The sequence below is a fragment of the Natator depressus genome, chromosome 9 (assembly GCF_965152275.1).
Source record: "Natator depressus isolate rNatDep1 chromosome 9, rNatDep2.hap1, whole genome shotgun sequence".
Taxonomy (NCBI): Eukaryota; Metazoa; Chordata; order Testudines; family Cheloniidae; genus Natator; species Natator depressus.
The window spans coordinates 44,009,776-44,025,382 of NC_134242.1; the positions used below are offsets into that span (position 1 = coordinate 44,009,776).

Here is a 15,607-nt window from a genome sequence, read left to right on the forward strand (position 1 = left end):
GGTTAGCACTGGACTATGTAGAAAGGAGTTTCCTTTAAGCAGCAAGTCATCCAGGTAACACTGGTATGAATGTACTCTTCTTCATCTGGCCTATCAAGATCGTAACAGCTTGGAGAACATTATAGGATGATATTCCAAATCACATAGACATGAATGGACAACTGCTTCCTCTTAACTGGACAGGAAAATGGTGGCAACCACATCTCATGGGGAAGGATAAGATTCCTGAGATCTACTAAGAACAATGTGGAATATTTTCTCTTTCAAATCTCCATTCCGTTACAGATATAGACTGAACAAGGATAGAATCTGCCCGTATTCTACGGACTGCCAGCAAGCCAAGAAGACACATGGATCAGGTTCCAGAGATGGCACCGGGATTATGGCTCCTGTGATTCAAGAAATTTATTTCTTTGTTTTTACTAATAACTTCAGCAGCCAAGAGGCTAGAAGGAAAAGAAGCAAATTCTCTAAGGTGCTCCTTTTTGTCCTATAGTTAGAATGCTCCTGTCTAGATGGATTTTCCAAAGGAGAAGGGGAAATGTTCAGGTTTCTCTTTGCGCTTACGGATTTCTAAACCAACAAAAATACACTGTGTTGAGCTCTGTCCTGCAGAGTTGAAAAAATACTTCCCAACTCCAAAAGAACAAAATGGCCAGATTGACTAACAGCCCTGGCAAGCTGGTGGTATGAACTCATAGGCCAGTATCTGCTGTATTGCTCTGTGGAGAGCTACTGGTAGGCCCATTAAGGTACCAGGGGGAATATGGTCACTGCAAAGCACACAAAGAGGAACCAGAGAGGGGAGAATTCAGGCTTGCTTTGCCTGCAGCTCCCAGCTATTGGCTGGTTTCTTGGCACACAAAGGATGGCAGTAGGTGAGAGGCCAGTGGTTCTCAGCTGGGGTACATACACCCCTGGGGGTATGCAGAGGTCTTCCAGGGGCTACATTAACTCATCTAGACATTTGCCTACTTTTACAACAGGCTACATAAAAAGCACAGGCAAAATCAGTACAAACTAAAATTTCATGCAAACAATAACTTGTTTATACTGCTCTATATACTGAAATGTAAGTACAATGTTTATATTCTAATTGATTTATAATTATATGGTAAAAATGGGAAAGTCAGCAATTTTTCAGTAATAGTGTGGCTGAGACACTTTGTATTTTTATGTCCAATTTTGTAAGCAAGTAGTTTTTAAGTGAGGTGAAACTTGGAGGTGTGCAAGACAAATCAGACTCCTGAAAGGGGTACAGTAGTCTGGAAAGGTTAAGAGCCACTGGGATGGGCCACTCTTCTGCATTGCTGAGAGAAGCCAGTAGAAGATGTGCTGAAATAATGGTCTGGGCTAGGCCACTGGGACACAAATTGGGAAGGAGTCAAAGGGAATGGATATTTAGCGCATAGGATGCTCAGGATGACCTAACAGGAAGGTCAATGGATTCCCAATTACTGGAACTTAAATTTATTTTAAGTTGTCAACAATTTGAGAAAGAAACCCCCCACATACACTAAGCACTCTGCTGCAGACAGCTGTACATCTTAGGCTTTGTTTGCACTAGAAAAGTTTTGCCAGTAAACCTTCCTAGTGCTCATACCAGCAAAAGAGTGCTTCTGCTAGCCTAGCGCATAACGTTTCCCTGAATGAAATAAGCTGAGCCATCAAAAGCACTTTTTTGCCGATATTAACAAATCCACACTAGGGCTTCCACCTGTATAAAAATTTTGTTCAAAAACAAATTCACACCCCTAAGCAACACTGATATACTGGCAAAAGCTTCTAGTGTAGATCTGGCCTAATGCTTCTCTGGATTCAGAGCGCAGTGCTACAGGGTTCCAGCAGGAGGAGTCTGGATTCAAGAGGAAGGAAGAAACAATTAAGCAGCCTCCGTAGTGCTGGAACAAGCAGATTCAGCCCACAAAAATGTTTCTTTCTGAGGAAGAGTGATTTAGGCTCAATACTACAGTTGTCCGTCACCTACATCTATTCAGTTGTATGTAGCAGACTTTTAGCCTGTGCCTAACATGCATCAGGATTCCACAAAAGTGCCTGGTACCTCAAATCATAAATAAGTGTTATTGTAACCCTCTATGTATGTCAGTGATATGCCAGGTTTTTTCAGAGGAAGTGCAATTATTCCAACAGTGCGCAGAGGTTTCAATTCAACGGGCAGGCAACCAATTCCCTGCTTGGGTATCCCACAGCCCACACCTAAACAGTTGGAAGAGGATGGAGTAATGATGCAGCATACCCAGTCTGGTGCATATACATCATCTTCGTCTCCTGCCCTTGCATCGGGATCTGTAGCTGAATGAAGGATTAATTCCGTTATCTTGACCCCTTCTTCACCAGGAATGGCCACAGCAATATGAAGAGGCATTAAACCTCCCAGCTGAAAAATAAATGTGGCATTAAGACTCTTCTGTCTATCGCAAGTAACTTCTAAAAACTAAGGTACTGGATATTTTTCCAATATCAATCCTCAGGCCCCATCTACGTTAGCCTAGAAGTAGAGTCAAAGGATTTTGTTTATGGTTAGTTTAAATTATGTTTGGCTTAATACTCCCCAACGTCCATTTCACCCCTAACCCACTGCGATCATGAATATTCCCGCAGGCACTGCCCAGCCAAAACAGAATATGATACAGCATTAAAACCACTCTTACATCACCAGTTTGCACCCATATAAGATACAAAAAGGAAGAGAGCCTATTTCTGGCCCCTGACTCATAAGCCAGTACACACTGATGGGTCACATGCATTGTCTTGTGAAACACTGTTTGGAAGTCTGCTGAGCAATCCCAGCGTGGTGTCAGGTTCCATAAACACAGGAACCTCAACACCTGCTGGTGCTACTCCCATTGGGGCTCTACTCTGAATCATTTATGTTCTCTTGGACTGAGTCTACATTGGACTTCCAGAAAGCAATGGAGAAAGCCAGGAGAGCCTTCTGTCTGACACCTGTGAGTAAATCTCACAGCACAACCAGACAAGACAGGCACAGCTGCTGAATCCTGAGACAGTCTGCTGGGCTTCTGCTTCTCCAGACCCTCAGGGTACAAAAGGGATAGAGAAAGGACAGCTTTCACTGGTACCAGGGCAGAGAGGTACCCAAAGGCCCCAGCAGGAGCTACAGGGCAGGCTTCAAAGTGGAAATAATGATACTGACCTCCTATGTAAAGTGCTTTGAAACCTACTGAAGAAAAGCACTACATAAAAGAGTTAGCTATTATTACACTATTATCCACAGACTCCAAACAAAATAAGATGGAGCTTTAAAACTGAAGTACTGACAGCTAATGCACTCGGAGGCAAAACAGAACACTCTGTAGTGAAGTGTGTATTTGAGGTGAGATGAGATGATGATGTCCAGGTAGAGCCTGTCAAGCTAAAAAGCCAGGGGAACTTCTTCACTGACTAGTCAGAAAGCAATAGGAAGATGGAATATAAAGGGGGCAGCCACATTTCAGTGCAGGAGCTAGTGTAAGATGCCTTCTGCTGAAACGATTGGTATGTAACTTTGAGCCTGGGGAGTTCCCACCTGGGCCATATGCAGGCACACTCACCAAGTGCAGAGATCTAGCACAAACTGTATTTTTAGAGAACAGACTATGAATGCACAGCATGCTGACCACTCGAGAGTCATTTCCCAAGTAAAGAGAAATGCTAACACTAAAAGCAGAATAAATATTGGGAAATAAAATTGACTTTTGAAATACTCTCAGCTTTAGTACCACAAGAACCTAAGAACATAAGAATGGCTATACTGGGTCAGACCAAAGGTCCATCCAGCCCAGTATCCTGTCTACCGACAGTGGCCAATCCCAGGTGCCCCAGAGGGAGTGAACCTAACAGGTAATGATCAAGTGATCTCTCTCCTGCCATCCATCTCCACACTCTGACAAACATAGGCTAGGGACACCATTCCTTACCCATCCTGGCTAATAGCCATTAATGGACTTAGCCTCCATGAATTTATCCAGTTCTCTTTTAAACCCTGTTATAGTCCTAGCCTTCACAACCTCCTCAGGCAAGGAGTTCCACAGGTTGACTGTGCGTTGAGTGAAGAAGAACTTCCTTTTATTTGTGTTAAACCTGCTGCCCATTTACAATGGGTAAGCATTATGTCAGCAGGGAAACACACACATAGAACTAGACCTTCACTAGAGTAAGGACATTTTTTTTTTTTTAAAGTGAAATGATTTTAAAAGGATTACTCCTTTGGAATTGCAAAGCTGAAATCAGGCAGTCGAACTGTCATTAGAATTATGACACTTTACAAGTGGGCATTAAAGTTGTATCGCTGATCACTCTAGAATATTACATTTGGTTGTTATTAGTAATTATTATCCATTACCCTGGATGGAAGTCGTATGTCAGTCCTTGCTCCTGCTGCTAATAGTAGTTTCACTGCTCCTACATCCGCAGCTTTAACAGCAAAGAATAGGACATGCAGAGGGATCCTGCAAACATTGGGGTCTGCACCTCTGCGGAGAAGTAGTTTGACCGTGGTCCATCTCTTTCGGTGTCTAAAGTCAACATGGCAAATAACAGAATAAGCTGTCAATAACCCATAAAAAAACACTAAGGGACATATTTTTAAACACTGGATCTTAAGCTGACCCAGGCTCAGGGGCTGTTTAATTGCAGTGTAGACGTTCGGGCTTGGGCTGGTGCCTGGGTTCTAGGATGCTGTGAGGCAGGTGTGCAAACTGGTACTTGGGCCCAGGGAGAGAATGTCTGCTGTACCACCCCTTGTGAGACTGTAATGTGCACCACACAGCAATGCTATGCCATGCAGAGGGTGGGTGGTAACGTGGCCTATCTTATACCAGCCCCTCTCAGCACTTTGAATCCCAAGGGACACTAGCAAGAGCAGACCCCATACTCAGAAAACCCCAGAGATTACAAATGTAGAAGATCCCTGCATGGGAGTGGACAAGTGACGTAAGGGAAGGTTACTTGCATCTTCCACACTTTGCACATGTGAGCCATAATCTGGCCTATACGTGTTTGTCCTAAAAAACTGCAGGACTAATGTTTCCCAAACAGCAGATCCCAACCCACCAGTGGGTTGCAAGAAGGGTCTAGATGGGTTGCAGGCCTGGTGCAGAGGGGAGGCCCTGGGATGGGTGAGTGGGGAGGGTCTGAAGACCAAGCCCGGCCCACACTCACCCCGCAGAAGCAGCTCCTTTCCCTCAGGTCTCAGCCCAGCTCCTCACTCTGGGTGTTGTGACCTGGCACCCAGGGTCACAGAGCCACTCACTCAAATTTGGTCCAGCCACCCCTCAGCCCATCATGACAGAGAGGCAGCTGGGCCAAACTTGAGCTGTGCTGCAACCCCAACTTCTTGTTCTCCAACCAAGCGCCTTCCAGAGCCTCCTGTTTGCATGGGGCCAGGAAGAGAACTGCAGCGTCAGGATGAAGGGTGCTTCTGGAGGTGGTCAATGCCACCTCGCAGGGCAAAGAGAGGAGGTAGTGCAGGAGAAGGATGATGGCCTGTGATTTGGGGGGCTATCGCCCCCCCCCCCCACACATTAATCTGGGCCCTACGCACGTATGCAGTTTGTCTGTGTGTTCATCTGGCCCTGGCAACATATCCAGGTTTTTTTTTTTTTTTTTTTAAAGAGGTGCCAGCTGTGACAGCAATACTCAGTAGAGCACAGACTAGTTTTGCATAATACAGAAATGTTTTTATGAAGATAATATAGAATTACTATTACTATTGCACTGTACAGGATTTTTAAAATAGTTTCTTTTTACACACACACACACACACACACACACACACTATATATATGTATGTAATGCTGAGTCATAAAAAAAAGACAAAATGGTGGGTCATCTTATTAAAATGGTTTTAAGGAGTGAAATTCAGGCCTTCTCCCTGTCAGGTAAGGACCCATGGAATGCCCCTTGATCAGGCATGCCTGGTTGATCTATCCCAAGCAAATGCAGGGTCGTTCTTCCCCACAAACATGTAAAACTACTCTTGTTACTTTCTCTGTGCAATAGGGTTCAGTGGAGCTTGTCTAACCTTTCCAGAACACAGAGCCAGTGGTTTTTCTTAGTAGCACTTACTCAGATATTGATAACGCCATTTTTCTCATGGTGCCGTCAGCCCCACCATGTCCATTGACATAGGCATAGGAGGGTACTCTCAGCAAACTCTGGCTGAAGGCATCTGCACTCTGCTGCAAAGCTTTTAGAGAAACCTTGATTCCGTAGTTGAAAACAGTACAGTTCGACTCAAAATTGGATTCAGTGCTGGAGCCAGTCCTCTTTTCTAAACTTGCAAGGTCCGTTTCATCCAGTGTGTTTCTATCATCAGAAACAGACTCTGCCTTTTCCCCAGGCATAGGAGGTACCACAGCTGACTGACGAACAGGGCCAGTTAAGCATTTCTGTTTTGCTGGTGCCAATGGAAGTGGTGCAGATCCATCTTCCAACTGCTCATCCTTATTTAAAGATTTTTAAAAATTAAAATGACATAAATGAAGAAAATATGGAAAATCCTTTCTTCAACAATGAGAATCATCATATCAACATCAGTTCTGGACATCATCAATATGCATGTATACAATAGTATTGGAATTTGGTATATTACAGCTGAGTTAAGGTAGAACATCATTTTACTCAGTCTTAATCCACCATTCACGGGATACATTTTGAATAGTGTGTGTGTTTGGTTTTTTAACCTCCATTATCAATAAAACCCTCTTAGGAGCTTTCAAATCTCAACCGGTACTCCCTCACTTTATAAACGCTCCAAAACAGACAGGGACATTTCTTGATTTTCAATTTGCACATCAGCACACAAACTAATGAAGACCTGAACCTAAAGCTAGAATCTGAAAGAGTTACCTTGAAGTTTTCTAGGTTTTTGCTGTGCTCTGAGGGAGAGATAGAGTAGTGTACATTTTTTTCTGTCTCCCTTTCTTGCAGCAGCCGAGAGACTTTTGAAGTTAATGGGAATCAGGTGCTTAATCTGTCTAGACACTTTTGTAATTATTATTATTTGTATTACCATACTGTCTAGGACTCCCACTTATGGGCCACAACCCTTGTAGTAGGTGTTGTACAAAACACAGAATAAAAGACTGTCCCTGCCCCACTGAGCTTACAAATCTAAGTCCCACTAGGCACCTATCTAGCTGTATCTTAAGGCACCTAAATACCTTGGAAAATTTGGCCCAAAGTCTCTGGTACTAATGTGACATATTGACTGCAGAGTAGCCCTGTTACTATTCTGGAGCCTGATGCTGTGCAGTGCGAGCTACCAATGGAAGTCAAGGGCACTCAGCAATTTGCAGGGTCAAGGGAGGTAAGCTGTTTGACTTTTTCCAACTGCTGGAATACTCCCAGCAAAGTAATTTTAAAAAGCAGACCTGTGGCTCATTTGAGGACACGGTGAATTCTGATTTCACAGTTATAGATTAATAATATACTGACCTCGTCTTTTTTAAAGTTCCTCTCAGCAACATTAGCCTTAAATGATTCTATTGGGTAATAAAGAATAATGCACATGGATAGCGCTGATAATCCTTCATCGCTGCATTTATTCACATCAGCTCCATTATCAAGAAGAAGATTAACGATGTCGTCATGGTAATTCAGCTGTGGAGTAAAACATTTGGATGATTGTTTTACAAGTGCGTGTGTATATAATACAATTTTAGTCTTCCATGTGAGATTACCTGAAATCACAATTGGGTTTAAAGTTAAAACAAAAAAACACTCACAAAAGACAGACTCAAAACACTATTATTGGTTTCAGTAGCTTTGCGATTTCACTCTCTCTTCTTTTTATGCCAGTGCTGAATTTGGCCCATAAATTAACAGTGATCTCAAAATGTTTCTACTGCTTCAAGTATGTCTTAAAGTTAATGGGGAAGGCTGGCAGAACCAATAAAAAACCTTTCAAAAAAGGTAAAACTATTTAGGTACGCCCAATGTAAGGCAGGTGTATAATTGCATTTCTTCCGGAGTATGGCTTTTAATGGCACAAATCAAGAATTAGATGTTGGGTAAGTGATGTAACCACTATCACAGCAGCAGCATCCAGAAATGTCAAGTGCATCCATTTACCATTAAGATGATAAAGAGGGCAATCCATGACTAGATGGCATGTTGAGGTACACAAGGGAGCTAAAGAAGCCCCAACAGTAAAGATATAAGTGAAACCACCCCGATCACAATGTATTCTGTTGTAACAAAGAAGGATCTTTCAGTTCATATGGTTGTTCTGAGGGGCATTCCAGAGCTGATTCAGAGAAACTACCTGCCAAGAAATGCACCACTAATCCAAAATATAGTCCTGCACTGCCTGTTGCTGCTGGTCCTTAGAAACTTTGTGGCTGACGGACGGTCTGTAATTACACTGAAGTCAATGGAGTTTCACCCACTTACAACAAGTACTAAATCTGACCTCTTAAACTGGAGTAGATACTACTGGTAGGCATTTCAACTTTTCTTACATTAGTGAGCTACCTGAGAAACGCACTTCATTTAAATAAAATATTTTTTCATGCTGACTTTTAAAAGGCCTAATGTTTTCAGAGAAGACATAACTGTTGTAAAGCATACTACGATGGAACTCAGGAATCAAATACAACAATACGCTGTATTAATACAACATTTTGGCAGTGAGGATTTCAAAATCAAAACTGTCAGGAAATTCAAAGTGATTGTTGCCAAAGCAACTGCAACTCTGCCACATTGCACACACTGTAAAGGGCAACAGTCTATGTGCATTAGGTTACATTTCATCCTCAGATGTATGCTCAATTTTGACTTTGTGTTACGGTGGACAAGTCACTTAACCCCTGTGCCTTCAATACTCTCCCCCCAAAATCTACTGTATGGTCACAGAACTGCTGGGGGAAGAGGACTAATGTCTACAAAATGACTAAAGCTCATGCAATGAGAGGCCTATACAAAAAGAGAAAAACTATAACGTTCTAAATTAATATTAAATTAATTTTCTTGTTCTGGGGACTTAAAGAATTAATTTGATTTTTGCTAGTGATTGCTTTTAAATAGATGTAAGGTGCCCAGAAGGCTAGGCTGGGCACTGATAAATGTTTAAATAAGGAGCCACATTCTTCCCACAGATAAACCGAAGTCATGCATACATCATAACTCCTCCCCCGCCCAAAAGAAACAGATCCCTTCTGGGTTTGAATACAGCCTGGAACAAGAAAGGGGGGGAGAGAAAGGCAGGAGCAGTTTCAGATCCAGGGATTTAAATCCAGCCCAGTGCAACACCCAAAGTGGATGGATTTGGAATTTTAGGCTTGGAATCATCTTTAATATTACAGAGGGATACATTTTACAGATTTTTTTTAGCATATTGCTCAGCAAGCTGTCTTTCCTTAAAGATGTTTTTTATCAAGTCTCACACATTTACTGTATAACAGAGAGAGAGAGACAGATGCAGTAGCAACAAAAAAAATGGTCATTCACAGAGGGAAGAGTCACATTTGGGGTCTTACAGCAGCAGCAGCAAGTGCAGTGTATCCATGCGTGTCAGCTACATCTGGATGAGCTAAGCTGTCCCTCAGAATCTCATAAATTCTATTGAAGTCTCCTGCTGCTGCCTTTTGAATCAGCTGCTCCGAAGCAAGCTCTTTGGGGCCCTTGGGTCCAAAGGTGTCTCGGCTTCCATTCAAAATGATGTTGATATCCCAACTGATCTCTGTTTGACAATGCCTCAAACAGAGGAAAGAGAAAAACATTAAACAGCTGGAGAGTCCACGTTTAACTTAAACAGCGATGCAGCAGATACCTGTTATACCATAGAGCTTTTTTTTAAAAAGCCACTGATAATAAAGATCATTGCTAGGTAACATGGGAGAAGAGGGATGGCAACCATTTTTTAAAACTATTTCAGACAATTCAATTTTGCTCCCACCATGGACAGAGCATAAGGGTGTTAAAATGGTCCAAGAGCTGTGGTATGGGGGACATTAATCACATTCAGGGAAGGGGTTAAAAACATCCAGCCCCAAGAATCTGGATGTTTCCAAGTAAAAATTAAATACCAAGCTCTCCAAGGTTGAAAAAGGCCACATAGTGTGCTTAGAAGATTAAAGAAAGCATACAAGGCACTCATCTGCATTGTGGACCACATTTCCAAACAGTGCTGCCTCAGCTGAGGCTGCAAAATGTGCACATGCTGGCACTGCTCCCGCAAACATACCTGTGCATGCAGACAGAGTATTTTCGTGTGTAAGAGAGTATTTGCATGTACAAGTACCTGTCCACATATATAGCGAATGCCAGCTGTATGTGCACCAACAGGTGAAGACACTTTGGAGCATGTTTTTGCATAATCTAGTGGATAGGGCTCTGTTACTTTGCTGTACAACCCTGTAGCATAATGGAGTGCCCGATCTAGGTTGGGACTTCTAGGCATTCTATAATGCAAATTAAGAATAATGATGTTTTTGTAGGCACATACTAGGACCCAAGTTGATGGTATATTTCAATGAAAGAAATTTCCTTTCAGTTCAGGAAGTGAGAGAGGAACATGCTGTTTGTTTCACAAAACCTCATTTGCAGTTTGTCAAATGAAATTCTAAACTTAGCCATGGACAGTAGAAATTTTTCTGTGAAGCATGACTTCTGTACCACAACTTGTGCTAAAGATGATCTTTGCAATTGTCTACAAAGAAAATCCCATATATATCCCAACAGACACAAATCACACGCAAAAAATCAGTAGCTACCTGTATTTATAGATGTGCTTCTGCATTCTAACCATTAAAGGGCTTGTGTTTTTAACAGGCCATGGTTCTTCATCATACAACTTTTTGTTGTTCTGAAAATATTGGGAATCAAACTCTTTACGGAAGGTGTGAGTCAGGGGAAGGTGATCTGTATCAGTTGAGTAGATGTACATTTTTTCAGGCAATGTGTAACTGTCATCTAAAAGGAGAAGTTTGTAGTTGTAGAAAAATGGGTCCTGTTCCTCATTCAGATCCCAGAATGGAATCTCCTCATCAGAAAGACACTCTCTCTGGGAATCAGCATCCAAATAGCTGTAGTGTTCTGGGTAATTCGAGAGACAAAAATGTCCAGGTATTTCAGTACACAGTTTAATTATGTGATTCCTGAGCCACAAGCCAACATCTTGACAGCCATCTGGATAGCTCTGAACTCCTGGTCCAAACCGGTCATCGGCCTTGTATAGTCCCTTAGGAGAGCAATAGCATTAGAGAAGACATATACGTCAGACATACTACACAACTTACAGCCTAGCTTCCATTTAAAAAGCGTAAAACCAAATTTCCTTGGTCTGACCTTACTGTTCCAGTGTCAATTGCCTAGCGACATTTAGAGCAATCTAAGCACCTGACAAGCTGCTCAACTGTTGTATTCACTGTGATTGGTCGCACTGGAACTGCACTAATAATGGTAATGCATGAAACCCATTGGCTGAAGTAAGGTAGGAGGAGTGGCTTCAGTGAAGGCAATGAAGCTACAGGTTTTAATTAGGACCATTGAGATGCTTTTATTCACTGTTGAAGAATATTCATACAGCTCAAGCTTTGTTCTTACAAACGTTCGCAGAAAGTTAATTTCAGCCTTTTGTAGCTTTGTTTAACCAAGAAACCAAGTTTGTTTCATGAGTAAGTGAAATTAGTTTGCAAAGGAAACAGTTTACAAAGGTTAGGTCATTCAGAAATACTGTCTGACCTGTCACAGAGCCCAGGTATCAAGCCCTCTCTACACACTACTTCCCACGAGCAGTTGTTAGCTCAAATACACTCATAAAAAACTATTCACTTTTGAATGAAACAAATTTGTCCATATTATGATCAGTTTGTGAACAACTTGAACAGAAGGGATCAGTTCTCTGACTATACGGTTTGCAATAAGAAGTTCAACCACCTCTAATAGAGTCAACCAGGCTTGAACATTCTACTCAAGAACATTGTTGCTAAATGTTCCATTCTATGCATCTGATGAAGTGGGCTCTAGCCCATGAAAGCTTATGCTCTAATAAATTTGTTAGTCTCTAAGGTGCCACAAGTACTCCTGTTCTTATTGTTGCTAAAGTCATTTTCCTGGCTCATCACCTGGACCTGATCAACTCCCTCCGAGTCCCTCCACTAGCTCCCCCTTCACCTTCACATCAGACTCTCGCTTCTTAAGTCAGATCCTCAGCTGATGTTAAATGAGCATAGCTTCATTGACTTCAGTGGAGCTACACGGATTTAAAACAGTTTGGGACCTGGCCCCTTGTCTTTAACTGTACGGTCCTTCACAACATAGCCCTACACTTGCTAGCTTATTTACTAACCTATCGTGCCACTGATCCTAGCCTTCCCTCCACCAGCATTTCCAGCTTTTACTATTCACGAGTCAGCATCTGCTTTAAAACTCCATGTTTGCTTTCTCTCCCGCTGCCCCTTATGCCTGGGGGAAAACTCCATGAATAAATCTGCAGGGACACCACCTCATCCTCCTTGTGACTCCCCTCCGCTGCGATGCCTCGAAACCCAGATTGCTGATCATGGCTACACAGCTGACAAGCTGTGACTATCCCTCCTTCCCTTCTTTCATTCCTTTATGCCCTTCTTCCCCATCTCTATCCCCAACTTAAAAAGAAAACTACAATCCATGTAGCTAAGCAAGCTGGGCCAATTCTTTACTGGATTCAATTGCTGGTATGTTGTATCCCCCCACTACCCTTTGATATCTTTCCACCTTCATGGCAGGTTTTGTCACTCTTCTAGGTCTGTATAGTGCCCAGCACAACAGGAGCCCCAATCCCAACTAAGATGACCAGGCATTTGTTAAGCCTAGTAGTGGAGATGAAAAATACTAGCTCACACACACACAAGGATCACCCACTGTGTAAGAGTGCCAGTCAATTTTCTATTTAATAAACTTCACCTGCCTCTTGTGTTTTTGGGACACCTTCTGTCCCTGCTTGGCTTCAACTCCTCTTTTGTTCCTTCTGTGCATCTTGCTGCACGGTTTTGTGTGCACACTGTTTCCTCTCTTCCTTCCCACTCCACCTCCTTACGTCCTTTCCCCTTTCCTTCCCTACACTGGGTTCAGTCCTCTGCCCCTTTACGTCTGTTGTGCGTCATCTTCCCCAATCCTCCCTCAAATATTTCTCTGCTCTTTAAACACATCCTCTCAATCACTCATTTGCCCATCTTGCCCCCACCCCTTACCTCTCCACCAGCTCCTGGCCTCCCACTCCCACCCATGCAGACAACAGTGGCAGCCTGGGCCTCTGCTCCCCAGCTCACCCACATAGCCTGAAAAAGAAAACAGCAACACCTACTCTGCTCTCCTGCTCCCTCAACATGAAAACAAAAACAATACAGACACCTCCCTCCCTCTCTCCCCTCAGGCATTTGCTGCCTGGTCGCTTCCTTCTTAAAGGAGCATAACACCAGGGCCACTCTGCTCCCAAGTTTATCGCTACCTTTAGAGACAAGAACCTGCAGCTCCAGCTGTCCTGTTCCCTGCCCATCAACAGACACATTCCAAAGTGATATCTGCTTTGGGCACATGGTTTTTGAAGCTCTGGCTCAATTGAGGCTCCTATTTTTGGTCATTTCTGTAAAAGGCATGAATTAGAGCAACTACTTTAGAAGCATAAAGCTTCTTTTTTTTTTCTTGTTGGTATTTTATTACCAGAGTGCAAATTTTAGCCATTAAATGATCTACACATACTTCAGAAACACATTCCAGCCTTCACACCCATGCTTCGTGAGAAAGCCACAGAGATCATGATGGCAGCACAAACTCATATTCTGCTAGTGCTATCAGTCATTAGAATACATTCAATTTCATCCTGTTACCTGATAGTTTCTGCCATCCTTGAATTCCATGGTCCCATATCCTTCTTTATGGCTAAGATAAAATGATCCGGTAAATTTGGAACTCTCGGGCCAAAAGTACGTCCCTTTGCCATGGCGATGGTCCTTGTAAAACTGCCCCACATACCTCTGAAATGCACCAAAAAAAGAGGAAAGTGATACAGCTAAGGGAAGAGAAATAAGTGGCTTGTAATTGTTCCTCACTACAATGGAGCAATACTAGAGAAGACGCCCACACAAGATCTTGGTATATACAGAGTGTCAAGCCATTGTGCATCTTTGGAAAACTAGCCAAAATCCTGACCCCATTGAAGCCAATGAAAAAACTCCCCTCAAGTTCAACTAGGCCAGGATTTCACCTACTATTTTTCCAGTGACATATAGTAGGGCCTGTAACCGCCAACACTTTAGAAGGAGATAAGTCCAAATGTTCACACATTCAAGTGCCCCAAGTCACAATGGGACACAGAGTAAGCCAGTAGCTATTTAAACGCTCGGCAGCTGACCCAGCTCTTTTGTGTGTACGTATGAAATAGGGAGGTATTGAAGTTGCAGTACCAGGGAAATCCAGAGTATCCACAGAAACATATGTTTGGCTCAAAATCAGGTGCCCATGCTATAAATGTATGCCCAGTTGCAGACCAGAGATGGGTCTGCCTGGAGCAGCTGTCTCCAACTTGCTTACTCTAACCTGGAGAAGCCCTGTGTTGAAAGAGACATCACCCCAGGCCCTTCATCCTTCACTGATCTCTCCCTGGCAGGTCAGTCATCCGTCCATCACCCTGTTCTCTCCTATCAGATTCCCAAGCCACTAACCCCTGGAAGAAGGAGCCTCTGCTCCCCCACAGCTATTCTTAGAAGGCCCCAGGTACACAGTTGACCCTGAATCCTATTATAAAGTCCAACAGTTCGTTCCCACTGGAGCTAGACTAAGCCAGAAGGACCTGCTGGCTCCCTCTAGTGTGCAATCCTGAGAAAACAGTCCCTGTACCTCCAGAGAGTCCAGTCTAACAAATGAAGTGTGAATTGGTGGGTAGGACTTTCACCATAACAGCTGTTAGTCAAGGTAATACATTTTTATACACGGATACATGAGAAGGGGAGGTAAAAATCCGGTTACAACTTTAACATTGAACCTACCTATTCTTCTAATATAACCACCATATTTAAAAAAAAAAAACCCTAATTGAGCCTTCTCGTTTTTGTAGGGGGATAAACCTCAATATTGATGAAAAATGATTAATGAAATTCTAATATATAGAGCTTCCGCATCCCTAGCAGGTGTATATCTAACCTGTTTCTTAAAAACCTCCAATGATGGAGATTCCACTACCTTCCTAGGTAATCTATTCCAGTGCTTAACTATCCTTACAATTAGCAAGTTTTTTCTCATGTCTAACTTAAATCTTCCTTGCTGCAACTTAAGCTGATTACTTCCTGTCCTGTCCTCAGTAGATAAGAAGAACAATTTATCACCCTCCTCTTAATAACAACCTTTTATATACCTGAAGACTACGTCCCCTACCGCCAGTCTTCTCTTCTCCAGACGAAACAAACCCAATATTTTCAATCTTCCCTCATGGGGCATGTTTTCTAGACTTTTCATCATTTTTGTTGCTCTCCTCTGGACTTTCTCCAGTTTATCAACTCTTTGCTGAAGCATGGTGCCCAGAACTAGACACAATACTCCAGCTGAGTAGAGCGGAAGAATTACTTCTCATGTCTTGCTTACAATACTCCTGCTAATACATCCCAGA

At 42.7% G+C, this 15,607-nt stretch overlaps 1 protein-coding gene across 3 annotated transcripts in view; it reads right to left on the reverse strand.

Moving 5' to 3' along the window:
* ANKMY1 (ankyrin repeat and MYND domain containing 1) overlaps positions 1 to 15,607 on the reverse strand; it is a 51,375-nt gene that overhangs the window by 25,721 nt on the left and 10,047 nt on the right. For all 3 annotated transcript variants that reach the window (XM_074963996.1, XM_074963995.1, XM_074963997.1), the window contains exons 3-9: positions 13,833 to 13,979; positions 10,737 to 11,203; positions 9,501 to 9,717; positions 7,459 to 7,623; positions 6,088 to 6,464; positions 4,364 to 4,535; positions 2,258 to 2,398 (exon numbers count right to left, since the gene is read on the reverse strand). In XM_074963996.1, coding sequence (XP_074820097.1) covers positions 2,258 to 2,398; positions 4,364 to 4,535; positions 6,088 to 6,464; positions 7,459 to 7,623; positions 9,501 to 9,717; positions 10,737 to 11,203; positions 13,833 to 13,979 — 1,686 coding nt within the window. The remainder of the gene's footprint in view (positions 1 to 2,257; positions 2,399 to 4,363; positions 4,536 to 6,087; positions 6,465 to 7,458; positions 7,624 to 9,500; positions 9,718 to 10,736; positions 11,204 to 13,832; positions 13,980 to 15,607) is intronic.